This window comes from Aquarana catesbeiana, linkage group LG01, assembly GCF_042186555.1.
Source record: "Aquarana catesbeiana isolate 2022-GZ linkage group LG01, ASM4218655v1, whole genome shotgun sequence".
NCBI classification, from domain to species: Eukaryota; Metazoa; Chordata; class Amphibia; order Anura; family Ranidae; genus Aquarana; species Aquarana catesbeiana.
In genome coordinates, this window is record NC_133324.1 from 362,002,827 (window position 1) to 362,030,788 (window position 27,962).

The window sequence follows — 27,962 nt, forward strand, 5'->3', positions numbered from 1 at the left end:
TTTAAAAAAAAAGATGAACTGTCACGTACCTGGTGGTGGAGCCCAGAATGCAGGGAGTAGCCTCTCGTGTGCCTCTGGCTCGAGAACCCCTGATAGAGAAAACAGGGACCCAAGAGTGCAGTGGGCCACAAGTGCTTGGCAAGTGGCAGATGTGGAGCTGATCCGGACCTCTGGTGCAGCAGAAGGAGGGCTGGCAGGAACACTGGAACAGCAGGCAGCAGGGAGGTGTTCTGTAGTCCAACTGGAGTACTGGAACAACTGAGAGTAGGCAGGAACACTGGAACAGCTGACTGAGCAGAGAAGTACTGTAGCTGGCAGGAACTCAGGAACAGCAGGCAGCAGGGAGGTGTTCTGTAGTCCAACTGGTGCACTGGGACAACTGAGAGTAGGCAGGAACACTGGAACAGCTGACTGAGCAGAGAAGTACCGTAGCTGGCAGGAACTCAGGAACAGCAGGCAGCAGGGAGGTGTTCTGTAGTCCAACTGGAATGCTAGCGAGTTCAGACAGGCCGGGTCAACACTGGCGGGCAGAGCAGGTACCAGACAGAGGCAGAAGAGTCGTCGGGACACGGACTGGGTCGGCAACAGACAGGCGGCAAACAACCATAGGATGAGGCAGGAGAATAGTCAGACAAGCCGGGTCGGGGACTGGCAGCAAACAGGAGTAGTCAGGAGCGGGCCGGGTAACAGGAATCAGGTAGACAGGTATACTGATAGAGTCACAGGGAACGCTGCAGACCAGACAGTAATAAAGCATGCTGACAGGCTCCTTTAAATAAGTCCATTGGTGCCAAACACTGTCACACTGTACGTCCGTGCGCTCCCGCGCGTACCCGCGCACACCCGAGTACCGATCGTACGTGCCCGCTCATACCACCGCGTATCCGCGTACACTCATTCGTGCTAGCATGCCTCCGCATGCGTTCGTTCACGCTAACGCGCACCTGCACACGTCCACCGGCTCTACCAACTGTGCTAACAGGACGTCTTTCATGATATGAACCCTATATCTAACAGAGAATTAGGAATATCAGAATGGTTTGTTGACTCTTTTTTACAAGCACACTACAGTGAGATATTAATAAATGGACATACTTGTAAAAAGTTTAGTTTTTTTTAAACCTGAAAAACATTTTAATTTCCCAGACTGCTCAATATTACTCAATAGTAGGCATTAGAACAGCAGTCATATTGAAGATTTTTACAATTAAAGGTGAGCTCTGAATTTAAATAATGGCAGATTTATTAAAACAATAGAGAATATACTGCCTATTCCAATTTTTAGAAGCCAGGAGTGGAAGTTAAACCAGGACAGCAGCACACGGAATCAAATCTTGATAGAATTATATTCTTAAAAACAGAAAATGCAACCACAAGATATTTTTTTAAAGTGTACTTAAAGCTAAAATTTAGTAAAATAAAAATGTGCTTTCTACTCATTCCTGTAGTGTTATTCTTTTCCACGTTTTCATAGCTTTTCATAGGAGCAGCAGTGTTCTCATCCTAGGATGCAAGTTTCCTGTGAACTGCAAGCTGACTGTAAAACCTAGCTTTCCAGCAATTACAATTTGGGGTTCATGGGGAGCACAAGACATCATGGGTTGGTAATGTTATTGAAGAGAGATCTGCACCTGCAAGTAGAGCAGTTCTGTCTCAATGCACACTTTGGGCAATGACTAGTTGTTGTGGCATTATACTACTACTAGGTACTACTATTAACAATGCAAAGCAATACAATAGCAAGAGCATAAAACACAGAATAGGTGGAACACAACACCTCCACCTGAAATCTTTAGATTTCACTGTATAAACAAACATTAGACCATGCATTGATGACTTGGACCTAAAAAACCTACAACAGAAGAGAAAACATAAACATTTGTACACAAGTTAATTAAGAAATATAATCTTGAAAGAATCCCTTGAAGAACCTGTCTTTAAGGCAGAGAGACCACAACATGTCAAACCTTAGCTCTCTTAGTGGTACTCAAAAGATAAACAGAACAGGTCAAATTGAGCAAATGCTGGAAACATATACGTTGATAAGTGAAGATGAAGTCCCAGATGAGTCTTTGATATCTTGAACTTGACATCCTGGAACAGTCGATAAAGACATCAGGTCACTTCTTAAAGTTGGGCAAAGCTTGCAGGGTCATTGATGGGTGGGAGTAGGACCGTCTAGTTGCTTGAAACAACTCCTTGGAAGGTCTAGGAGATCCTGTTTCCAGCTTGCAAAGAAAGGATGAAGGTAATTTAGTTCTTTTAGTGTTAGTGTGGTTCTTGGTGTGATAATTGAGCTGCCAGCTGTATAAGCTTGGAAGCTTGGGCTTGCTGGATGAATCAATTGCTAAGTTGCAACTCAGGTCAAGACTGTAGAATCAAAGTTTTTACAGCTCTGCCTAGGATTCCTTAAGTGAAGTGACAATACGGTTTTGCAGTTTATTAATGACTGAACAGCTTGAGGTTGCAGCTGGTCTTCTGTGAGCAATTTTGTAGCATCTATTGAAGTAGGTACTGATTTAGACACACTATTTACATGGTCAATGAACTGAAGAACAATCACATTGTTGGACAGGATCTCAGAATTTGAAGTTTCCTTGTGACCTGCTGATGATTCAGACTTGCTGTTAACATCAGTGGTTTGAAGTGTTGTCTTACTAGAATTATCAAAAGTGGTTCCCTGATGAAGCCTTAATTTGCCTGTAAGATAATTTGTTGGATCACAAACTGTTCGGACTCTGCTTCTCAATGAAACAAGAAGCAACAATAACGACTTAACCTAACTCAGTCCTTTAGGCAAAAAGTATTATTGGTCCAACCATTGAACTGTTCAAGTATTTTGTGCACCCTTTGAATGTTTCTTCTGAGCAGAAGCATAATTTGGCATCATTATCAACTGGTGAGATGTAACTAGTCAAATAAAAAAGGATAGCTGAAGTATATCTTCTGCTACATGAATCTTTTATTTGTCATTAGGTATTTGGTTCTAGTCGATAGGGTTAACTACTAAAGACAAATTTTCTGTTCAGTTTGCACTTGCCTTCTTCAAAAATTTAAAAAGCTGCATTTTTGTTTTTACTGGATTGGATGATGGAAGTCAGCAGAGCTTAACATCATTTAGTAAGCTCAGGGTCAAGTTTCCTTGCAAAGTACAACTTCCCTTGCAAAGTGGTCATCCTATTTGCCTTTAGTAAATCAAACCCAGTAAGTGTAGGAAAGTGAATTCCTTGCAGTTGCTTTTATATCTGAAATAATAAATTATTTAGAACATGTGTGGAAGGCTTAGGAAAATTCATCTGAAGTTGCAAGCAAATGACTGGTTTGGTCATCTAAAACTGCAAACATCCTGACTACTTTCTTTGGTTGACCTTAAAGAAAAACCTTGATGAAACATAATCTTGCTCAAGCTTTCTCCCAAAATCTATTGCAAATTATCTAACTACATTTTGACCTGATCATTAGAGAGGAATGTTTACGGATCTCCCCACTATGATCTAATGTGGCAGGAGGAGGATTTGCAGGATTATATTTTATAAATGTTCATCTTCTAAGCTAGATGAGGCAAATTCAACACCCATAACTTCTACAGTAGATAATTCTGCAGAAAAAGCTGACAATAATAAGGTTGATCCCAGAGGGCCCATGTGACTCAAATGTGTACATGTCTTTTGGTATAATGTTCCCCACAGGCTCAGGGTACAACAATTTTGGTATATGGCAAGAATCCAACAAACTATACTAGGTCAATGCTTTTTTTTTAATATACTGTAAATTGGACTTGGAATTTTTGTCAATTTGACAGTTACTGAAATCATATAGTCTCTACATTTATTGGGGACAAATTTGTCTTTTGGAGGAAGATGGGTCATGCTGTACTCTCTGCACATGAAACTTGATTTTCTTTCTTGTACCTTGACCCATGGTTGACCACTTCTTCTGTATGCTGTATATCAGTTTTGAAACAATTGTAATTACATCGTGAGTGATGTCTAAATAGCTAGGGCCTGGTAGGTGAAGAACTGCCTTAGCAAGTTGTAGTTCAAGCTAAATAATTACTTAGATCTTGAAACTTCTTTACCAGAAATGTTAGCACAGCTGTGCACACTTTGAAATAAAGGATTTTTTATGGCTTCTGGACTATAAAAATGTACTGTTTCTTTTTAGGAAGTTTACAGATTCGATACAGATTGGATCACCAGCAAGATCCTGAAGTCTTTAGTTTACATTTAAAGAATGTAGCTGATGGCCATCTCCAGAAAATAAAGATTTTAAGAAAGCAAGAGATTCTCTCTGTGGAGGTATTCATTCATGTTTTGTTTATTAAATGATAAAAGTGAGGAATAATGTGTTTATATGTGCAATTCACATAAACATGCAATGTAATAGAGGTTAACCAAGAAGCACCTAATTGTACTTGGATTGATAATTTTCTGTTTTACAGTACATCCCCTTTTTTAATATCTTATAATATTATAGTGTTCTTTGTATTCTTCACAAGAGCAATGATGTCTGATTAGTCAATATCTTCCTTACACTATGACATGATGGGTAGTGAATGTTGAGGAACACCATCCAAGTGTATAAAAAAGATAAATGGAACTCTGAGATAAGACAGAATTATAACTACATTTCTTATATATGTGTAATGGTTGGATAGCAATGTTTTCATATCGTAGATGTTCAGCATTGCAACAACTGTCTATTTTAAAGCTAAACTCGTGCATCTGGTAAACAGATTAGTGCAAGACATGGAAGAATAAAACTAGCTATAAGATAGCTAATGGCTACATGGATTATGCTTGGAAAAGGAAAAGTACTGTAAGGATACATGTTGTTAGGATGCACTTTCAGATGCAGCAGTTTACATGTATGGTGCAGTTATTTTTGGAAACTCCTAATATTCACAAACATAACATGCCATGTTTAGCAATAGTAAGGCCTTCACACCACATGTAGAGACATGCATTTTTCTGAAGCTGTCTCTGCAGAGACCTTTGTGTTGCATATTTCTGCACAGAAAAATGCACATGGCACCAACATTTGGGTGTGAACAGGACAATTGTTGTATTTGTGTTCTTGCAGGCCTCTGCACATAGTGTGAACAAGACCTAAGTATTCTATGCAAATCAATTCTGCATTTTTTTTCCATCAGTTTGTACATATGTGAACAAGGCCTTAAATGCATTCAGTTTACACACACACACAACAGACATTAGCAATGGGATAGTTATAACTCATTAAGGGACATTTAGTAATTATGTCACACAGATAGGAAGTACTAAACAGGACCAGTTAGACTGATCTGAGACAGTTTTATCATTACACTTACATTTGCTCATTTTCTCTAAAATAACAGTTATGCTCTGTACACACGGTCGGATTTTCCGATGGAAAATGTGCGATCGGAGCTTATTGACAGAAATTCCGATCGTGTGTGGGCTCCATCTGACTTTTTCCGTCTGAATTTCTGACACACAAAGTTTGAGAGCAGGCTATAAAATTTTCCGACAACAAAATCCGATCGGTTAAATTCCAAACGTGTGTACACAAATCCAACGCACAAAGTGCCATGCATGCTCAAAATAAATTAAGAGAGGAAAGCTATTGGCTACTGCCCCGTTTATAGTCCCGACGTACGTGTTTTACATCACCGCGTTCAGAACGATCAGAATTTCCAACAACTTTGTGCAGCCGTGTGTATGCAAGACAAGTTTGAGCCAACATCCGTCGGAAAAAATCCATGGATTTTGTTGTTGGAATGTCCGATCAATGTCCGATCGTGTGTACAGGGCATTACCGAATAAAATCTGCCCCTGACCACTTAATTGTATGTCTATTTTAGGTAAAAATCTGTCTCATTTGAAGAAAATCTGTCTTGCCTTCAATGGTTAAAATCATCACAGATCTGTTCAATATTTTACAGCTTTCTGCCCAAGATAACAAGTGCACAAAAACATTCAAATATAATTACCGGTAGTTAATTGATAGGTTTTCTCATTTGTGTCTAAATTTGTCACTAATTTGCTTTAAAAATGTCAACCAATAACATGTACCGCACCCACCCCTACATACTTTTTATATTCACAAAGCTACACTGCCTCATCTGTCTAGGACATGCTCTAAATTCCTACCATCCAATCTGGTAACTAGCAACTCAAATGGTATAGGGAAAAACAGTATTAGGGCATTTATTGGGAGACAGTGAAAATACAATGCATCACATAACTATGAACAACTAAAGACAAGAAAAATAACCCAAAAAACAGTAGTACAGACCATGCAGCAGATAAACTGCTACTATAGAAATATATGTAAAGGTGGTCTGGAGTAATGCTGGGCAGGAATATACTGGGGGCAGGCAGAGCAGGACATTCTTGGATTCAACAAGATTGAGTACAAGATAAGGGGCAGAATAGGAGATGGTGGTAATGCATGTTAAGCTGGAAAAACACTGAGGTGCCCAACCGCTGAAACAGGATTATAATGCTGGAACTTTTAGACTACTCACCAACTGATAGATCGATCAACTGCATCACAAAAGCAGTAAACAACTTCTGGCTGCATCTTGCTAGCTATGCAGCATCCTGACCTCCTGCTGGCTTTGGTTGTGTTCTGACATTCAACTGCCTGTGTGGCTTTTGTGTCCACTGCATACTCACAAAGCCAGCCCAGGCCATCCTGCCTTTGCCTGCTGCTTAGGATATCGCCTTACTGGTGTCCCCCTGCCTGGCAGCCCTCAGTAAATAAATGTTCTGCCCAGAGTGCCCTTCCTCCGCATATTGCAGACATTGCCAAAGGCTCAACAGACACAGTCATTGATCTAATGGTGATAAAGTCACCCTACTGTGTACAGACAGTACACAGACTGAGGGCTCACACACACCCTTACCCACTTATAAAATAGGATTTCTGCATATATGTCTGGTGACAACAGACGAAGGGTGAAAAGGAGGAGGGAAAAATAAACATTGTTGTAAAATCTGCCATCCATGGCACTGGCCCAAAAGTAAAATTATTACAAATACTCTTATGATCACAGAAGCGTCAGTTTATATAATTTTGAAGGCTGGGGATGCCCAGTCTATTGTTTAAATGAAAAGTGTACAGTACAGTGCCTTTCAAGCTGAGCATTTAAATTTATGGAGGAATGGACACATAGTGAGACATGAGAATGGGCATGCTGTGTTATATATATATATATATCACCCTATTAAGTCTTAGGAAAATGCATAGCTCTAAACAAGTATATCAAAATTTTGACTTCATCGTATATATAATGACTCAGGGAGCAGTGTTTAGGTATTGCTGTGTTCCCTTTTGTCCCACATAACATAAATGCAGCATGTTTTCTGGGAAAATTAGGTATAAAATAAGGTAATTTTTTTTTTAATATGATGATGATGTCATCACGGGCTCACCTTTAGCTTGTACACATAATGACACCTGGAAAAACTCTTGTGTGCCACATCATATCCTGTTAAATTGGTTGAGCTTGGGAATAATGGGGCATAGTTTATGGGTGGAGCTTGGGCGGAACTGGAGCATGTAGCATATGCCATCTCATTACCATTTAATCATGCTGAGCTATGTTTTTTACATGTTTATTACATACGAGCCCCTCTCTTTAAGATGCCACCTATTGCCACTCTACAGATGTGCTCTCTGTTACCTATCTCTTGGCACACCAATGCCCTATGTCACCTTAGATGGGGCTAGAAAGAATCACTTTTCCTGTGACCTCAAAAATAGGTTGGGATACACATATGTGGTACCAGAGACAGTGTAACAGACCCAATCTCAGTTTCCTTTCTTAAGACAATACCAAAAAACATGTCATGCAGTCTCAAACAAGTTGCAGCTCAACCCTGTTACCAGCAGACTACACTTTATGTTATAGTTTCTGATAAGCATGCGCTGCCAATCAGGGGGTGGGGGGTTGCACACAGTAAGACTGGGGGATGAAGTGAACGTTCTACTTGCTCTAGGTGATTACATCAGTATTTCCTGTCTTGGGCTACTAGGAGTAGTTAGGTGATCCCCTGCACATAAAAGGAATAGAGTGGTGACCAGTAGGGATGAGCTTCGAGTTCGAGTTGAACTCATGTTCCACTCGAACATCGGCTATTCGCCAGTTCGCCGAACAGCGAACAATTTGGGGTGTTTGCGGCAAATTTGAAAGCCGCGGAACACCCTTTAAAAGTCTATGAGAGAAATCAAAAGTGCTAATTTTAAAGGCTTATATACATATGTAGTAGTATATTAATGTAGTAGATATAGGTATAAGGTAGTATACTGGATGTAGAACCTGCCTCTTACTAGAATTTCCTGCTCAGCTTACTGGTCACTAGGGATGAGCCGAACACCCCCCTGTTCGGTTCACACCAGAACTTGCAAACAGGCAAAAAATTTGTTTGAACACGCGAACACCGTTAAAGTCTATGGGACATGAACATGAATAATCAAAAGTGCTAATTTTAAAAGCTTATATGCAAGTTATTGTCATAAAAAGTGTTTGGGGACCTGGGTCCTGCCCCTGGGGACATGGATCAATGCAAAAAAAAGTTTTAAAAATGGCCGTTTTTTCGGGAGCAGTGATTTTAATAATGCTTAAAGTGAAACAATAAAAGTGTAATATCCCTTTAAATTTCGTACCTGGAGGTGTCTATAGTATGCCTGTAAAGGGAAGCATGTTTTCCGTGTTTAGAACAGTCTGACAGCAAAATGACATTTCAAAGGAAAAAAAGTCATTTAAAACTACTCGCGTCTATAATGAATTGCCGGTCTGACAATACACATAAAAGTTCATTAATAAAAACGGCATGGGAATTCCCCACAGGGGAACCCCGAACCAAAATGAAAAAAAAAATGACATGGGGTCCCCCTAAATTCCATACCAGTCCCTTCAGGTCTGGAATGGATATTAGGGGAACCCCGGCCAAAATGAAAAAAAACATTGCGTGGGGTCCACCGCAAAATCTATACCAGACCCTTCAGGTCTGGTATGAATTTTAAGGGGAAACCCGCACCAAAATTTAAAAAAAAATGGCGTGGGGTCCCCCCAAAAATCCATACCAGACCCTTATCCGAGCATGCAACCTGGCAGGCCACAGAAAAAGAGGGGGGGATGAGAGAGCGCCCCCCCCTCCTGAGCTGTACCAGGCCACATGCTGAAAGAAAGAAGATAGAAGAAAGAAGATAGAAGAAACAAGAAGCATTTAAATAAAGGAATTGTCAAAAACTGTCTCTTGTCATTTTTAACATTTTTGACAGTTTTTTTGTGAAATGGTAGGGGTACTTTTGTACCCCCTTACCATTTCACACAGGGGGGGGCGGGATATGGGGGTCCCCTTGTTAAAGGGGGCTTCCAGATTCCGATAAGCCCCCCGCCTGCAGACCCCACAACCACCAGGCAAGGGTTGTGGGGATGAGGCCCTTGTCCCCATCAACATGGGGACAAGGTGTTTTGGGGGCTACCCCAAAGCAGCCTTCCAATGTTGAGGGCATGTGGCCTGTTACGGTTCAGGAGGGGGGTGCTCTCTCGTCCCCTCTCTTTTCCTGCGGCCTGCCAGGTTGCGTGTTCGGATAAGGGTCTGGTATGGATTTTTGGGGGGACCCCACACCATTTTTTTTTTAAATTTTGGCGCGAGGTTCCCCTTAAAATCCATACCAGACCTGAAGGGTCTGGTATAGATTTTGAGGGGGACCCCACGCCATTTTTTTTTATTTTGGCCGGGGTTCCCCTTAATATCCATACCAGACCTGAAGGGCCTGGTATGGAATTTAGGGGGGCCCCCACGTCATTTTTTTTTTTAAATTTTGGTTTGGAGTTCCCCTGTGGGTAATTCCCATGCCATTTTTATCAATAAACTTTTATGTGTATTGTCGGACCGGCAATTCATTAATAGCCATGAGTAGTTTTAAATGACTTTTTTTCCTTTGAAATGTCATTTTGCTGTCAGACTGTTCTAAACACGGGAAACATGCTCCCCTTTACAGGCATACTATAGACACCCCCAGGTACGAAATTTAAAGGGATATTACACTTTGATTGTTTCACTTTAAGCATTATTAAAATCACTGCTCCCGAAAAAACGGCCATTTTTAAAACTTTTTTTGCATTGATCCATGTCCCCAGGGGCAGGACCCAGGTCCCCAAACACTTTTTATGACAATAACTTGCATATAAGCCTTTAAAATTAGCACTTTTGATTATTCATGTTCGTGTCCCATAAACTTTAACGGTGTTCGCGTGTTCGAACAAATTTTTTGCCTGTTTGCAAGTTCTGTTGCGAACCGAACAGGGGGGTGTTCGGCTCATCCCTAGTGATCAGTAAGCTAAGCAGGAAATTCTGGTATGAGGCAGGTTCTACATCCAGTATACTACCTTATACCTATATCTACCACATTAATGTACTACTACATATGTAGTGCAATACTCCTTGAACTGTTTTGCCTGGGGTTCAGCTTTAGATTTATTCATTGTTATGTCTTAAAATTGGATCAGTCTTAAATGTGCGTACATTAGTTTAAACAGACTCTACTAAAGGCAGTGCATTAGCGAATACATTTCTATGAAAGCATTTTCAGAACAGGCAGCACAATTAGCACACTCTGCATTGTTTCGGCTTAGATAAAGGAATAGGTTATTAATTGGACACACTATCTTTAAAGTCACAGTGCATGACAGTGATGGAAATGGACAAATTAAAATACCCATAAACACGCTTCCCTGGTAGTTTGTGTCAGCGATTTTCATGCAATTCTGAGTGTCACGCATAGGGCAGGGTCTTCATTTCAAAAGAAGCTCTGGCTCTGTTTTGGGTGACAAGCTGAACAAGATTTTAAAGACACATTTTGCTGCAATTGCAGTGCAATTCTCTTGCGTGACAATCATGGCAAAATCACACCATGCTTGGAATGGCACCCAAATGCACCCTGATTCCAAATCATCAAGTGTGAATGGGGCCTAACACAAACAGATCAAGTCTTTTTTATATATATATTTATTAATTTTTCAAATAATCTAGTTACTGTAGCTCATTGCTCTTTTGTACTAGACTCATTCTTGCTAGTGCCCATGTGCAGGATATTAGATTACCAAATGGATCTGCCAGCCCAGATGTTGGTTAGGCTGCTGCAAGCTTCCTTTCTTTTGGTTTAGAGTTAGATAGCAAATGAAATAGTGCAAAATATGCACAAGAGAGAAGAAACCTATTTGCTTTAAAGGCAAAAAAGGTCCATCTATTTCTTTTGATTTTATACTAAAATGCTATTAAAAAAAACTAAAAAAATTAACAAAACAAATCATATATCTAAGGTAAACCTACTGTTTATCATTGTTTCTATTATTTATCCTTTTAAAACTTAATAACAATGCATTGTACTTTTCCTTTAGGTTAACCAATATACAAGTGAGAAATTTATTTTGAGTTCTGGTTCAGACTTCAGTTCAATCCATTCTCTTGGGCTTGGAAAAATATTAGGTAATAATTTTTTAAAGAATTGTGAATGTGCCATAGTTTATCTCATTGATAGAAAAGTATATATGTTCTGTGAATTTAATTAAAAACTGACAATCAAGAGAAAAGTGCACTTTTGTCAAGTCAAAGCATCATTTCAAATAAGTGCTTTCTTCAGATGAGCAAGTGGGTTCTCTTAAAACTAATTTCACACTTATCTCTCCATTTTATAATCAGACTTCCTGGAACATGATATTTTCCTCAAAAGAGGGTTGATTTATAAGTGCAGTACGTGATTCTGCTGTGATCAGAGAAAAAATTGCTAATCTGATTTCAAAGTCAAATAAACCTAGTTGTATTGAGTAAAGCTGATGATAGAAAAATATCACAATTACTAAAGCAGTGTAGAATTTAAAATATAACTGGTAGAATGTTTTTAGGATATCATAAATAATGAAATTGTCATTGTATTACTTTTTTTTTTCCAAAGTAAAATTGGGCAGATGTTTAAAGGATAAGTTCACCTTTTGGGCAGAATCTCACTTTTCATAATACATAGAAGCGTTTTCCAATGCCATTCCTGAGCCAGCCCTCCCAATGTGCTTTTCTCTCACCTACATAATTCAAATTATATTTAGAACCTCGTCAGTCTTGTATCTTTGAATGCATTTTCATATTACATCACTTCCTGTAGCTTGTATCAGCATTCACTTCCTGTTAGGTCATCTCCCAGAAGCCATCACTTTCTTGTTGCATCACAGAAGAGGGGGTGATAGGGTGTGTTCACCATTCTGGACCACTCCTCCCTCATTACAATACCACCTTTTACCCACTTCCTATACAATCTGATTGTGCAATCTCCTTTAGATCTCCCATCAGCTATGCAGTACAAGGGCCTGCCTGATTTGCTGCAAATTTAATGGATTGTTCAGGTGTGTCCTCTTTTCCATAGTTCTGATGAAGCTAAAGGAAATTGTACAGAGATTGTACAATCAGATTACATAGTGTATGGCATCTTTATACAAGTACATAGGAGGAAGCGGATGGAGACACTCAGTCATGAGGCCTCATTCACATCTCTACCAAACAAAAAACAAACAAAAACTTACATTCCCGCATACGTTTGTTTTGTGTGTTTTGCAGTATCAGAATAGACTGCCCTACATGCAACAATAGCCCAAGAGAAGCTCCAGCACTATTTTTGGAGCTGCGCATGATGCGTTACTGCAGTTTTCAGTGTGTTTGCTGCACTTGGGGAGCCTTTAATGTGTGACGACAACACAAACTCGGTGCACATTTACAGCATTTATGAAATGCATGGCAAAGCGCACATTTTCTGTGCAGTTTGCCATGCATTTGGAAATACACACATGTAAATGGAGCCTCGTTGTTCTTCTGTAAAAGCACCAATTTCAATTTCAGGCCCCATTCACACCTAGAGTTGTGGAAGTACATGTTTTTAGCTCGTTTTTCCAGTGACACACATAGGGCAGCCAGTCGATTTCCATGGGCTGCGCTCCACCTGGCAAAGTAACTCATAGGACATTTTTGTCAATTTGTTACTGCATTTGTCATCTGTTTTTTCATGTGGCAAAATGTGTTTTTTCTTCTGTGTTTGGTGTGCCGTTAACAATTAATGACACTGAAAGCACAACTGGGTAATTTTAGGTGTATAAATGTGGCCATACCCTATACAATCTAATTGTACAATCTCTTTACAATCTCCTTTAGATTTCCAAAAACTATATAATAGGAGGAGACACCATCAATCCAATCATTCTGTATCCAATCAGGCAGGCACTTCCACTACATCAGGGATGTCCCGTGGGCTGCATGTGGCCCCAGGGAATTTAGCATGCACCCTGAGCCTGTCCAAAGGGATGCTGGGAAAGTCAGGCAAATTTACACATGGAGGAATGCAGGGGGTGCTGTGAAAACTTAGTTGATGAGTGAAGGTGTGCTAGGGAGGACAGCTGGTAAACGCTTTCCTGGGTCATACTGGCTGGTCCATCCTCTGTCTACCAGGAAGTTTCTGAAGTGATCTGCAGACTACAGCCATGGATGGAAGTGAGGATTGAAATTTAAAACCCCACTCTAAGCCAAACATTAAAACATGTTTTAACAATTCTAGTAAGAAAAGAGAACTTGGCACAAAACCAAGATTATTCAGGCATGTAGATTGCTTGCACAATATTGCAACAGTACAAAATTCTTATGATAGTTAAAGAAAACTGGTAAAAAGATAAAATACGCATGTGGCTCTAAACAGGAAGGGCAACTTTTGTGATCAAAGAAGTATAGCCAATGTGAATGTACTTTGAGAGATTACATATAAAGATGTAACAGGTTAAAATCAATTCGTACATCTGAATGTCAGATATAGTAGTGGGCAAAAGCAACAGAAAAATATTATCAAAAAGTAAAAAGAAAAATTATTTTAAAGTGTCTGCACATCTCTGTGTGCAGTTTTTCACATGCATATTTTATGAGGTATACAGGTGAGAGAGGAACAGGGAAGTGAAAGAGATACAGGGAGTGGAATTATTAGCAGCTATGTACGCTGTGACAGTGAAGAAGATAACTTCCCTGTCTTAGGCAGAAGCTCTGTGCAACTTAGGCAGGCCATAGAAGGTGCACATTTCTTTCCTGAAATCACGGGTTGCAGGAAAGAAATTTGCACGATTCCTTTATCAATACAGACAGTGCTGACAGGGGAATCCCTTCTGCCGAGTCTACTTCCTGCAAATGTGTGTTCCGGGTGGGTGGGATGGTGGGGTAAGCCGTCCCCACCAGGAGAAGACAATGACTATTTCTAGCAGTGAATCCAGCAGCCTGGTGAATTGTGTGTGGGCAGGCTGAATGTACCAAGTTGATCAATCAATCAACTTGGTACATTCAGCCTGCCCACACACAATTCAAACCATATATGGCCGGCTTTAGCAGTGCTCATGTATCTCTGCTATCTCCCTTTCAGCTGTAAACCTTTTTTTAGACAGTAAATCTCCTAAATCTAAAGTGTAGTTTCTAAAGTGTGATGTTTGAAAATCCCACAAATTTATGCTTGATGCACACTAACATAAAAAAATGCCCCTAGCAGCAGCTTTTGAGCATTTTTTTTCTGCTTCTGGATGCAAATAGTATTATCCTATGTGTCAATGCACGCTGGATTGTCAAACATAACAATTGTTTGTATTACTATTACGATGTTGATGTTAGAAAATGAAAGTGTATGCCGTGACTATAAATCTCTTTTAATGTTCAACTTTTGTGAATTTCTTTGTCAGGTTTTCCTTCCATGGCTTTCACTCCATCTGAGCACAGATGTTGAATTTTAGACTATGGAGATTAAAAAGTGTTTTACAGCTGAAGAAAGGATAGAGGTGTTTAACTGAGCACTGTTAAGTGTGTCAGATTAGAGGACACTTAAAATACTCTGACAGTGTCCTCTGTACCTAGTTGCCAGGTTACTGAGAACACTATCACACTATGTTGTCTCTGCTAAGGAGAGAGATGGGGGAGGAAAGTAAAGGTAGGCAGAACAGCTAGAGCTGTATGCATATTGTACACTTGGCATAGATCTCTCCTTCTAATTTGACAGTGTTGGCATAATAATTTCTAAAGTAAAGTTGATGGTGAGCATTAAAGGGGCACGATCACTTGTACACAGAGACCAGTCAGGAGTTAAGAGCCACCTGAAAGGAAGTACAGGCATTACTCAGCTTTGGTTTAGCTTTACCTCAAGGATTGAGGAGGACACATCAAAAACAGAAGGATGTTCACTAAAGGTGAGCAATTTACTGCATTTGAAGAATATGTAATTTGTTCCCAGGGTTCAGCTTTAATGAATACACCCTTTTTTATGAAAAAAAACCCCACACACTTCTTAAAGTTAATTGGTAGATTGTGTATCTAAAATTAAATCCCACATTACCTCTAGATCCACTTACATGTATTCTTCAATATAAATGTTAACCTTTTAACAACAAAGGGAGCATGTGGCTATCATAAGAAATCCCAACAAGAAGATGTGTGTTTCACTGCATGACTTTCCCATTGAGGCTTTCAGGATTGCACTGATGAGAGCTTAACTGCAGATAAAAGATAAAAGCAAAGGTACAATATCAAACTGTAAGAACATAGCTTGGAAACAATGGGGGTTATTTACGAAAGGTAAATCCACTTTGCACTGCAAGTGCATTTGGAAGTGCAGTCGCTCTAAATCTGAGGGGTATATCTGAAATGAGTGGAAGCTCTGCTGATTTTATCATCCAATCATGTGCAAGCTAAAATGCTTTTTTTTATTTTCCTTTCATGTCTCCCATGGATCTACAGGGACTTTACTTCCAAGTGCACTTTTAAGTGCACTTGAAGTGCAAAGTGGATTTTCCTTTAGTAAATAACCCCCAATAGGTGGTCATGGCTACTGATGGTTAAGCACAAAAGCACAATTTTAAGGCAGATATGAACAAAATAATTTAAAAAGACTGCCTGGGTGTGTAAGCCACAACAAAAATGAAATGCAGATCTGAGCAAAAACAAAAGTCAAAAATACTTTTTTTTTGCTCAGGTTCCTATCATATGTTATATTTGCTACTTAAGGATGTCACAGGCATAAGTTAACCTTTCCTGAGCTGTAAGGCCCATAAACTCCAACAAACAGTAGGGAAGCAAGCCTAATAACAGCATATCAGTGCAGAGAGGAAACCTTGCAGCTAATCACCTAGAACATTGGCTGATGCTTTCTTGCAGGAGATCAGTGAAAGTTGTTTATTTTTTGCATTACCCAAGCCCCCTTTCCTAAGACTTTCTATGTAAGCATTTCCTCTTGGCTTGCAGACAATATGAATAAAGAGATGAATAAATATACATATATATTTATATATATATATATATATATATATATATATATATATATATATATATATATATATATATAAACATTCATATGAATACAGAGATGAAGGAGCTTAAAGCGCAGTTCCACCCGAAAGTGGAACTTTCGCTCATTTGTCGTCGTCCCCTCTGGTGCCACATTTGGTACCTTGCGGGGGGGGGCAGGTATCCAGCCTGTAGCTCCCCAGTGCTGGCAGCACTCATGCAGCCCCAGACCATGCCACCACCATGCTTGACTGTAGGCAAGACACACTTGTCTTTGTACTCCTCACCTGGTTGCCGACACACATGCTTGACACCATCTAAACCAAATAAGTTTATCTTGGTCTCATCAAACCACAGGACATGGTTTCAGTAATCCATGTCCTTAGTCTGCTTGTGTTCAGCAAACTGTTTGCAGGCTTTCTTGTGCATCATCTTTAGAAGAGGCTTCCTTCTGGGACGACAGCCATGCAGAGTGCGGTGTATGGTCTGAGCACTGACAGGCTGACCCCCCCACCCCTTCAACCTCTGCAGCAATGCTGGCAGCACTCATATGTCTATTTCCCAAAGACAACCTCTGGATATGATACTGAGCACGTGCCTGTTCTGAGTGGAACCTGTCCTGTTAAACTGCTGTATGGTCTTGGCCATTGTGCTGCAGCTCAGTTTCAGGGTCTTGCCAATCTTCTTATAGCCTAGGCCATCTTTATCTAAAGCAACAATTCTTTTTTTCAGATCCTCAGAGAATTCTGTGCCATGAGGTGCCATGTTGATCTTCCAGTGACCAGTATGAGAGAGTGAGAGCGATAACACCAAATTGAATACACCTGCTCCCCATTCAAACCTGAGACCTTGTAACACTAACGAGTCACGTGACACCGGGGAGGGAAAATGGCTAATTGGGCCCAATTTGAACATTTTCACTTAGGGGTGTACGAACATTTGTTGCCAGTGGTTTAGACATCAATGGCTGTGTGTTGAGTTATTTTGAGGGGACAGCAAATTTGCACTGTTATACAAGCTGTACACTTACTACTTTACATTGTAGCAAAGTGTAATTTCTTCAGTGTTGTCACATGAAAAGATATAATAAAAAATGTACAAAGTGTGAGGGGTGTACTCACTTTTGTGCGATACTGTAAGTGTCCTATTATTAAAAGTCAGCAGCAGCTGCATCATGTGTAGCTGCTGGCTTTTCATTTTTGCAGGGGTGGGCGGACCTTTAATTTATTGCTCACACGTGATCAAATCACAGATAGGGAGGTAAATGAATAAATGGTGGTGTTGCACTGTGAACTGACTAATAATAATAAAGTGCTAGTGCAATAATCGACACATAAGTATACAATTAAAACTTGCTGGGTGCTAAAGTGCCAAGTGATAAGTGAAACAAATGGAGTTTCTAAAGACAATAAACATCCATAATCAATAATAACAGCTTGAAAACCAATCATATAATAATAAATCAATAACATATATTGCTAATGTGCTGAAGTGGTTAAAATATATATACAAATACAAAAAATGAAAAGTCCAATGTGCACTCTAGATAGGAGTGTCTTAAGTATGTAAATACAATCCAAAAAGTCTGTGACAATCTAATGGTATTAAAAATGGATACTATATCCCTCCACCGTGAAAAAAACAAAACAGCCGGTGCCAGGCAAATCCTCAGTGATAACACCTGAATGTGTACAAGCCCCTCACCTTACTGCTGTAAGGTTACAGCATATATGAATCACATGCAGCGGTCCTCAGGGGATCCCTCTTTGATGTTTACAAAGATGGAAATAAAGCCTTTTTCTCTAATATGCTCGGTATGGGGAGATGAGAAAAATGGGAGAAAGGTGCCAATAGCATAATCCCGTTTGAAATGGGTCAGTTTATTGGAAAAAACATATAGATACACTCACTTTTTAGTTTTTAGAAAATGGCAATAATCCACGAGCGCCGAGCTTGTATACTTCCGTCACTCCTGGTTCCGCCTATTGCTCCAATCCCGATGCATATCGTCACATCATGTGAGTTCATCAGGGGATCCCCTGGGATTGGAGCAATAGGCGGAACCAGTAGTGACTAAAGTATACGAGCTCGGCGCTCATGGATTATTGCCGTTTTTTAAAAACTAAAAAGTGAGTGTATCTATATGTTTGTTCCAATAAACTGACCCATTTCAAACGGGATTACGCTATTTGCACCTTTCTCCCATTTTTCTCATCTCCCCATACCAAGCATATTAGAGAAGAAGGCTTTATTTCCATCTCTGTAAACATCAAAGAGGGATCCCCTGGGGACCGCTGCATGTGATTCATATATGCTGTAACCTTACAGTAGTAAGGTGAGGGGCTTGTACACATTCAGGTGTTATTACAGAGGATTGGCCTGGCACCGGCTGTTTTGTTTATTCACGGTGGAGGGATATAGTATCCATCTTTAATACCGTTAGACTGTCACAGACTTTTTGGATTGTATTCACATACTTAAGACACTCCTATCTAGAGTGCACATTGGACTTTTCACTTTTTGTATTTGTATATATATATTTTAACCACTTCAGCACATTAGCAATATATGTTATATGATTGGTTTTCAAGCTATTATTGATTATGGATGTTTATTGTCTTTAGAAACTCCATTTGTTTCACTTATCACTTGGCACTTTAGCACCCAGCAAGTCTTTATTGTATAATTATGTGTCGATTATTGCACTGGCACTTTATTATTATTATTCTAGTCAGTTCACAACACCACCATTTATTCATGTGTATATGATTGCTGAAACTTTTCTGAAAAGTACTGAAAATCCCTTAAATTGATCAGAATGTTTTGAAAATGTCAATTTAATTACATCTGCAACTTACAAAAGCACATGTTAAACAAGAAGATCTTTGACCTTTTGACACAGCACTAATTATACCTAATAACAGAAAATCTATACTTAAAGTTGATGTAAACCTGATTCATGAAATGTGACCATATATCTGCAGTGTTTACTTATCTCTCTTCAAAGCCCTAAGTCCCGTGTCTTTCTGCTAGAATAGCAAAGAGCTGGTCTGTTCACAGCACAGCCCTGCACATTTCTTCCTTCTTCTGCCTATGCGGGGGAGGGGGTGCCTTTCCTCCAATCAGCTGTCACACAGTGTACGCAAAGATTCCACTCGCCATGCTGAACAGGAAGAAAAAAATTTGAACACAATGTTCACTTTCTAAAGAATATAGCAAGCTAAAGACAGCAGATATACATGTACAATGTATGTAGGGAGATTTGTTTTATCTCTGTGTATCATCTGAGGCTGTTAACTTCATTGGGTATATGTGAGGGTTTACATCCACTTTAAGCAACACAAAAAAAAAAAAAAAAATCTGTAAAAAAAAAAAATAATCCAATCAAGTAATGCTGACATGGCCTCTTGCTTATACGTCATTATTTTTAGCATATTTAGGGAAAGTCTTACAATATTTGCCAACATTTTGCCATTGCAATTACTTTTTAGTAGACATAAACCCACTCACTAAAATCTCATATACAGTACACAAATTTGATTTCAAAGCTGTTTTCAATCTGTTTAAATATGTAGCTTTCATTAAAAGAATACCTGGTAATCCTACAAAGAAGGTGCTTTTTCAGTCAGCTCCCATTATGGGGTGACAACTGTCTCCCAATTTTGCTTCTGCGTGGTCACCTTGTCACATGCAACCCTGAAGGAAACTGCAAGTAGCCAAGCCAGCACATTACACAGTTATATTCCATTTTTGTTCCATTTTTGTTGCTGCCAACAAACAACATTGTATTTGTTTATGGCACATGATGTTTTAGCAAATTAAATGTAAGAGATTACATAAACTTTAAACTTACAGTACTGATGCCATGTTGTTGTTACGTCAACAGTAAAATGTGTAGCATTTTGTAAAGAAGAAAAGATGGGGTTGCACCATTACAAATTCCCCTGTAACAATAGCTAAATTCTGATATCTGTTGCCACCTCCAGCTTCTGATTAATTATTGCAGACTGTCAATCACTAAGCAGCAAATTACAGTAATACTGCATCATGCAAGTAAGCAGAAAAAACAATTGCTTTTCAGTTTGGAAAATAATAGTGGACCTGACAGTTAGTGCCCCGTTTGGAAACTAACCCTAGGTGCCCTGACTAAATAGTGCACAAACTGGTCACACATTACTAGGGCTAGCTAAGAGTATATTAGTGTCTACCCATCCTATATTACAATGGCTGCAAATGTGCAAAAATGTATCCAACCATGTTATTTGCAATTAATGTCAAAATCTACAGTATCAATGACTTAACGAAAACGCATTTTAAAAATGACTCCATTGCACTTTGTTGTTTTGATCAAATACGTTGACAATGAACCCTGCTTATTGCTATTCATGTTATTATTATAAGCCTTGTAGAGTAAAACATGAATCCTAACTGCTTTTTCAGCTGAAGACATTGATATTGACCTAGAAACCATGAAAGCCAATGCAAATGGATTCACTGGATGTCTTTCTGCTGTACAATTTAATAATATTTTTCCACTGAAGATTGCATTCCAAAATAATCCTAGCTCTCAGATTATTATAAAAGGTCAAGTGTCCGAATCTGGCTGTGGTTCCCTAAATGGTGAAGATGCAACATCAGGAGAGGCAACCCATTCATTTGCAGGTACTATGGCTACTACTGGATTTATCAGTGTATGCATCAGTGTATGTTGGCTGTACTTTGAGTGCCTTTTTCAAACTATTTAAAAAAAAATAAAATGGAGATCATGAATTTTCAAAAATTGTAACAGTTCAATAATCAAAATGTACTGTTTATGATAAAAAGGGCATGTACACATTAAACCATAAATGGTTGTAAGAAAAAGAATAGCAACAACAGAATTTGTTGGTGCAGAACTTACAGTAAAAAAGCAAATAATTATTAGCCTATGAAGACCTAGGAAGTGATACACTAAGATATATGGATAGATCTGATTATTGTGGGTAGAGTGCCATCATCCCTGTGTATTAGGGATGAGCTTCGAGTTCGAGTCGAACTCATGTTCGACTCGAACATCGGCTGTTTGCAAGTTCGCCGAACAGCGAACAATTTGGGGTGTTTGCGGCAAATTCGAATGCCGCGGAACACCCTTTAAAAGTCTATGGGAGAAATCAAAAGTGCTAATTTTAAAGGCTTATATGCAAGTTATTGTCATAAAAAGTGTTTGGGGACCCGGGTCCTGCCCCAGGGGACATGGATCAATGCAAAAAAAAGTTTTAAAAACGGCCGTTTTTTCAGGAGCAGTGATTTTAATAATGCTTAAAGTCAAACAATAAAAGTGTTATATTCCTTTAAATTTCGTAGCTGGGGGGTGTTTATAGTATGCCTGTAAAGGAGCGCATGTTTCCCATGTTTAGAACAGTCTGACAGCAAAATGACATTTCAAAGGAAAAAAAGTCATTTAAAACTACTCGCGGCTATTGCATTGCCGGTCGGACAATACACATAAAAGTTCATTGATAAAAACGGCATGGGAATTCCCCACAGGGGAACTCCGAACCAAAATTTAAAAAAAAAAATGACGTGGGGGTCCCCCTAAATTCCATACCAGACCCTTATCCGAGCACGAAACCTGGCAGGCCGCAGGAAAAGAGGGGGGATGAGAGAGCGCCCCCCCTGAACTGTACCAGGCCACATGCCCTCAACATTGGGAGGGTGCTTTGGAGTAGCCCCCCAAAACACCTTGTCCCCATGTTGATGAGGACAAGGGTCTCATCCCCACAACCCTGGCTGGTGGTTGTGGGGGTCTGCGGGCGGGGGGCTTATCGGAATCTGAAAGCCCCCTTTAACAAGGGGACCCCCAGATCCCGGCCCTCCCTGTGTGAAATGGTAAGGGAGTACAAAAGTACCCCTACCATTTCACTAAAAAACTGTCAAAAATGTTAAAAATGACAAGAGACAGTTTTTGACAATTCCTTTATTTAAATGCTTCTTCTTTCTTCTATCTTCCTTCATCTTCTTCTGGCTCTTCTGGTTCTTCCTCCGGTGTTCTCGTCCAGCATCTCTTCCGCGGTGTCTTCTATCTTCTTCTCCTTGGGCTGCTCTGCACCCATGGCATGGGGGGAGGCTCCCGCTCTTCTCTTCATCTTCTTCTCTTCTTCATCTTCTTCTCCGGGTCTGCTCTGCACCCATGCTGGCATGGTGGGAGGCTCCCGCTGTGTGACGTGTCTCCTCTTCTGATGGTTCTTAAATATTGGGGGGCTGGGCCACCATGTGACCCCCCCTCTGACATTGGGAGGGTACTTTGGGGTAGCCCCCAAAACACCTTGTCCCCATGTCGATGAGGACAAGGGCCTCATCCCCACAACCCTGGCCGGTGGTTGTGGGGGTCTGCGGGCGGGGGGCTTATCAGAATCTGGAAGCCCCCTTTAACAAGGGAACCCCCAGATCCTGGCCCCCCCCTGTGTGAAATGGTAAGGGGGTACAAAAGTACCCCTACCATTTCACTAAAAAACTGTCAAAAATGTTAAAAATGACAAGAGACAGTTTTTGACAATTCCTTTATTTAAATGCTTCTTCTTTCTTTTATCTTCCTTCATCTTCTTCTTCTTCTTCTTCTGGCTCTTCTGGTTCTTCCTCCGGTGTTCTCGTCCAGCATCTCTTCCGCGGTGTCTTCTATCTTCTTCTCCTCGGGCCGCTCTGCACCCATGGCATGGGGGGAGGCTCCCGCTCTTCTCTTCATCTTCTTCTCTTCTTCATCTTCTTCTCCGGGCCGCTCTGCACCCATGCTGGCATGGTGGGAGGCTCCCGCTGTGTGACGTGTCTCCTCTTCTGACGGTTCTTTAATAATGGGATGGTGGGGCCACCCTGTGACCCTGCCCCCCTCTGACATTGGGAGGGTGCTTTGGGGTAGCCCCCAAAACACCTTGTCCCCATGTTGATGAGGACAAGGGCCTCATCCCCACAACCCTGGCCGGTAGCACACAACATGGGGACAAGGTGTTTTGGGGGGCTTCCCCAAAGCACCCTCCCAATGTTGAGGGCATGTGGCCTGGTATGGTTCAGGAGGGGGGCGCTCTCTCGTATCTCTCTCTTTTCCTGTGGCCTGCCAGGTTGCGTGCTGGGATAAGGGTCTGGTATGGATTTTTGGGGGGACCCCACGCCGTTTTTTTCTTTAATTTTGGTGCGGGGTTCCCCTTAAAATCCATACCAGACCTGAAGGATCTGGTATGGAATTTAGGGGGACCCCCACGTCATTTTTTTAAATTTTGGCCGGGGTTCCCCTTAATATCCATATCAGACCTGAAGGGCCTGGTATGGAATTTAGGGGGACCCCCACATCATTTTTTTTTTTTTAATTTTGGTTTGGAGTTCCCCTGTGGGGAATTCCCATGCCGTTTTTATCAATGAACTTTTATGTGTACTGTCGGACCAGCAATGCAATAGCCGCGAGTAGTTTTAAATGACTTTTTTTCCTTTGAAATGTCATTTTGCTGTCAGACTGTTCTAAACATGGGAAACATGCGCCCCTTTACAGGCATACTATAGACACCCCCCAGCTAGGAAATTTAAAGGGATATTACACTTTTATTGTTTGACTTGAAGCATTATTAAAATCACTGCTCCTGAAAAAACGGCCGTTTTTACAACTTTTTTTTGCATTGATCCATGTCCCCTGGGGCAGGACCCAGGTCCCCAAACACTTTTTATGACAATAACTTGCATATAAGCCTTTAAAATTAGCACTTTTGATTATTCATGTTCGTGTCCCATAGACTTTAACGGTGTTCGCGTGTTCGAACGAACTTTTTGCCTTTTCGCATGTTCTGGTGCGAACCGAATAGGGGGGTGTTCGGCTCATCCCTACTGTGTATAGACAAATGGAGAGTACCCTCTGGGGTGGGACTATATTGGCACTAAATAAGAACAATGGGGGTAAAAAATTGTCATTTATTGGTACAAAAGATTAAAAACTAGACGTTATATACATAGATCATAAAAATAGGCATACAACAATACAAAAATATTGAGACAATTCAGTGGCACCTAATTGGTGTCACTGAATTGTCTCAATATTTTTGTACCAATATATGAGAATTTTTTACTCCTATTGTACTTATTTAGTGTCGGTATAGTCCCACACCCAGAGGGTACTCTCAATTTGGTGATACACTAAGAAAGCATTACAAACAGTGTTTAACCACTTGACGACCGCCTCACGCCGATGTACGTCGGCAAGGCGGCACGGACAGGCAAAATCACGTACATGTACGTGATTTGCCTTCCGCGGGTGGGGGGTCCAATCGGACCCCCCCCCGCCGCCCGAGGCGGTCCCGTTCTGTCCCCCGGCGATCAGAGACGAGGGGGAGGCCATCCGTTCGTGGCCCCCCCCTCGCGATCGCCGCCGGCCAATGGGAACACTCCTTTGCTGCTGTATGCTAAACAGCAGCAAAGGAAATGATGTAATCTCCCCTCGGGTCGGTAGTTTCCGTTCCGGCCCGAGGAGAGACGACATGTGAGTAAGTGCACCAACACACACACACACAGTAGAACATGCCAGGCACACATTACACCCCGATCCCCCCCCCGATCGCCCCCCGATCCCCCCCCAATCACCCCCCCCCTGTCACAAACTGACACCAGCAGTTTTTTTTTTTTTTTTTTTTTTCTGATTACTGCTGTGTCAGTTTGTGACAGTTACTGTGTTAGCACAGTTACTGTTACCCCCCTGTAGGTCTAGGGTACCCCCCTAACCCCCCCTAATAAAGTTTTAACCCCTTGATCACCCCCTGTCACCAGTGTCGCTAAGCGATCATTTTTCTGATCGCTGTATTAGTGTCGCTGGTGACGCTAGTTAGTGAGGTAAATATTTAGGTTCGCCGTCAGCTTTTTATAGCGTCAGGGACCCCCATATACTACCTAATAAATGTTTTAACCCCTTGATTGCCCCCTAGTTAACCCTTTCACCACTGATCACCGTATAACCGTTACGGTTGACGCTGGTTAGTTTTTTTTTTTTTTATAGTGTCAGGGCACCCGCCGTTTATTACCGAATAAAGGTTTAGCCCCCCGATCGCCCGGCGGTGATATGCGTCGCCCCAGGCAGCGTCAGATTAGCGCCAGTACCGCTAACACCCACGCACGCAGCATACGCCTCCCTTAGTGGTATAGTATCTGATCGGATCAATATCTGATCCGATCAGATCTATACTAGCGTCCCCAGCAGTTTAGGGTTCCCAAAAACGCAGTGTTAGCGGGATCAGCCCAGATACCTGCTAGCACCTGCGTTTTGCCCCTCCGCCCAGCCCACCCAAGTGCAGTATCGATCGATCACTGTCACTTACAAGGCACTAAACGCATAACTGCAGCGTTCGCAGAGTCAGGCCTGATCCCTGCGATTGCTAACAGTTTTTTTGGTAGCATTTTGGTGAACTGGCAAGCACCAGCCCCAGGCAGCGTCAGGTTAGCGCCAGTACCGCTAACACCCACGCACGCACCGTACACCTCCCTTAGTGGTATAGTATCTGAACGGATCAATATCAGATCCGATCAGATCTATACTGGCGTCCCCAGCAGTTTAGGGTTCCCAAAAATGCAGTGTTAGTGGGATCAGCCCGGATACCTGCTAGCACCTGCGTTTTGCCCCTCCGCCCGGCCCAGCCCAGCGCACCCAAGTGCAGTATCGATCGATCACTGTCACTTACAGAACACTAAACGCATAACTGCAGCGTTCGCAGAGTCAGGCCTGATCCCTGCGATCGCTAACAGTTTTTTTTGTAGCGTTTTGGTGAACTGGCAAGCACCAGCCCCAGGCAGCGTCAGGTTAGCGCCAGTACCGCTAACACCCACGCACGCACCGTACACCTCCCTTAGTGGTATAGTATCTGAACGGATCAATATCTGATCCGATCAGATCTATACTAGCGTCACCAGCAGTTTAGGGTTCCCAAAAACGCAGTGTTAGCGGGATCAGCCCAGATACCTGCTAGCACCTGCGTTTTGCCCCTCCGCCCGGCCCAGCCCAGCCCACCCAAGTGCAGTATCGATCGATCACTGTCACTTACAAAACACTAAACGCATAACTGCAGCGTTCGCAGAGTCAGGCCTGATCCCTGCGATCGCTAACAGTTTTTTGGTAGCGTTTTGGGGAACTGGCAAGCGCCAGCGGCCTAGTACACCCCGGTCGTAGTCAAACCAGCACTGCAGTAAGACTTGGTGACGTGGCGAGTCCCATAAGTGCAGTTCAAGCTGGTGAGGTGGCAAGCACAAGTAGTGTCCCGCTGCCACCAAAAAGACAAACACAGGCCCGTCGTGCCCATAATGCCCTTCCTGCTGCATTCGCCAATCCTAATTGGGAACCCACCGCTTCTGCAGCGCCCGTACTTCCCCCATTCACATCCCCAACCAAATGCAGTCGGCTGCATGAGAGGCATTTTCTTTATGTCCTCCCGAGTACCCCTACCCAGCGAACCCCCCCAAAAAAGATGTTGTGTCTGCAGCAAGCGCGGATATAGGCGTGACACCCGCTATTATTGTCCCTCCTGTCCTGACAATCCTGGTCTTTGCATTGGTGAATGTTTTGAACGCTACCATTCACTAGTTGAGTATTAGCGTAGGGTACAGCATTGCACAGACTAGGCACACTTTCACAGGGTCTCCCAAGATGCCATCGCATTTTGAGAGACCCGAACCTGGAACCGGTTACCGTTATAAAAGTTAGTTACAAAAAAAGTGTAAAAAAAAAAAAAAAATATGAAATAAAAAAAAAATAGTTGTCGTTTTATTGTTCTCTCTCTCTCTATTCTCTCTCTCTATTGTTCTGCTCTTTTTTACTGTATTCTATTCTGCAATGTTTTATTGTTATTGTTATTGTTATTATGTTTTATCATGTTTGTTTTTCAGGTGTGTAATTATTTATACTTTACTGTTTACTGTGCTTTATTGTTAACCATTGTTAACCATTTTTTTGTCTTCAGGTACGCCATTCACGACTTTGAGTGGTTATACCAGAATGATGCCTGCAGGTTTAGGTATCATCTTGGTATCATTCTTTTCAGCCAGCGGTCGGCTTTCATGTAAAAGCAATCCTAGCGGCTAATTAGCCTCTAGACTGCCTTTACAAGCCGTGGGAGGGAATGCCCCCCCCACCCCCACCGTCTTCCGTGTTTTTCTCTGGCTCTCCTGTCTCAACAGGGAACCTGAGAATGCAGCCGGTGATTCAGCCAGCTGACCATAGAGCTGATCAGAGACCAGAGTGGCTCCAAACATCTCTATGGCCTAAGAAACCGGAAGCTACGAGTATTTCATGACTTAGATTTCGCCGGATGTTAATAGCGCCATTGGGAAATTGGGGAAGCATTTTATCACACCGATCTTGGTGTGGTCAGATGCTTTGAGGGCAGAGGAGAGATCTAGGGTCTAATAGACCACAATTTTTTCAAAAAAGAGTACCTGTCACTACCTATTGCTATCATAGGGGATATTTACATTCCCCGAGATAACAATAAAAATGATTAAAAAAAAAAATATGAAAGGAACAGTTTAAAAGTAAGATTAAAAAAGCAAAAAAATAATAAAGAAAAAAAAAAAAAAAAGCACCCCTGTCGCCCCCTGCTCTCGCGCTAAGGCGAACGCAAGCGGCGGTCT

The 27,962-nt window shown here is 41.4% G+C and overlaps 1 protein-coding gene across 3 annotated transcripts in view; it reads left to right on the forward strand.

Moving 5' to 3' along the window:
• The window catches only part of CNTNAP4 (contactin associated protein family member 4), a 634,720-nt gene that overhangs the window by 587,694 nt on the left and 19,064 nt on the right, over positions 1-27,962 (forward strand). For all 3 annotated transcript variants that reach the window (XM_073632963.1, XM_073632962.1, XM_073632964.1), the window contains 3 exons: positions 4,165-4,298; positions 11,396-11,483; positions 20,778-20,999. In XM_073632963.1, coding sequence (XP_073489064.1) covers positions 4,165-4,298; positions 11,396-11,483; positions 20,778-20,999 — 444 coding nt within the window. The remainder of the gene's footprint in view (positions 1-4,164; positions 4,299-11,395; positions 11,484-20,777; positions 21,000-27,962) is intronic.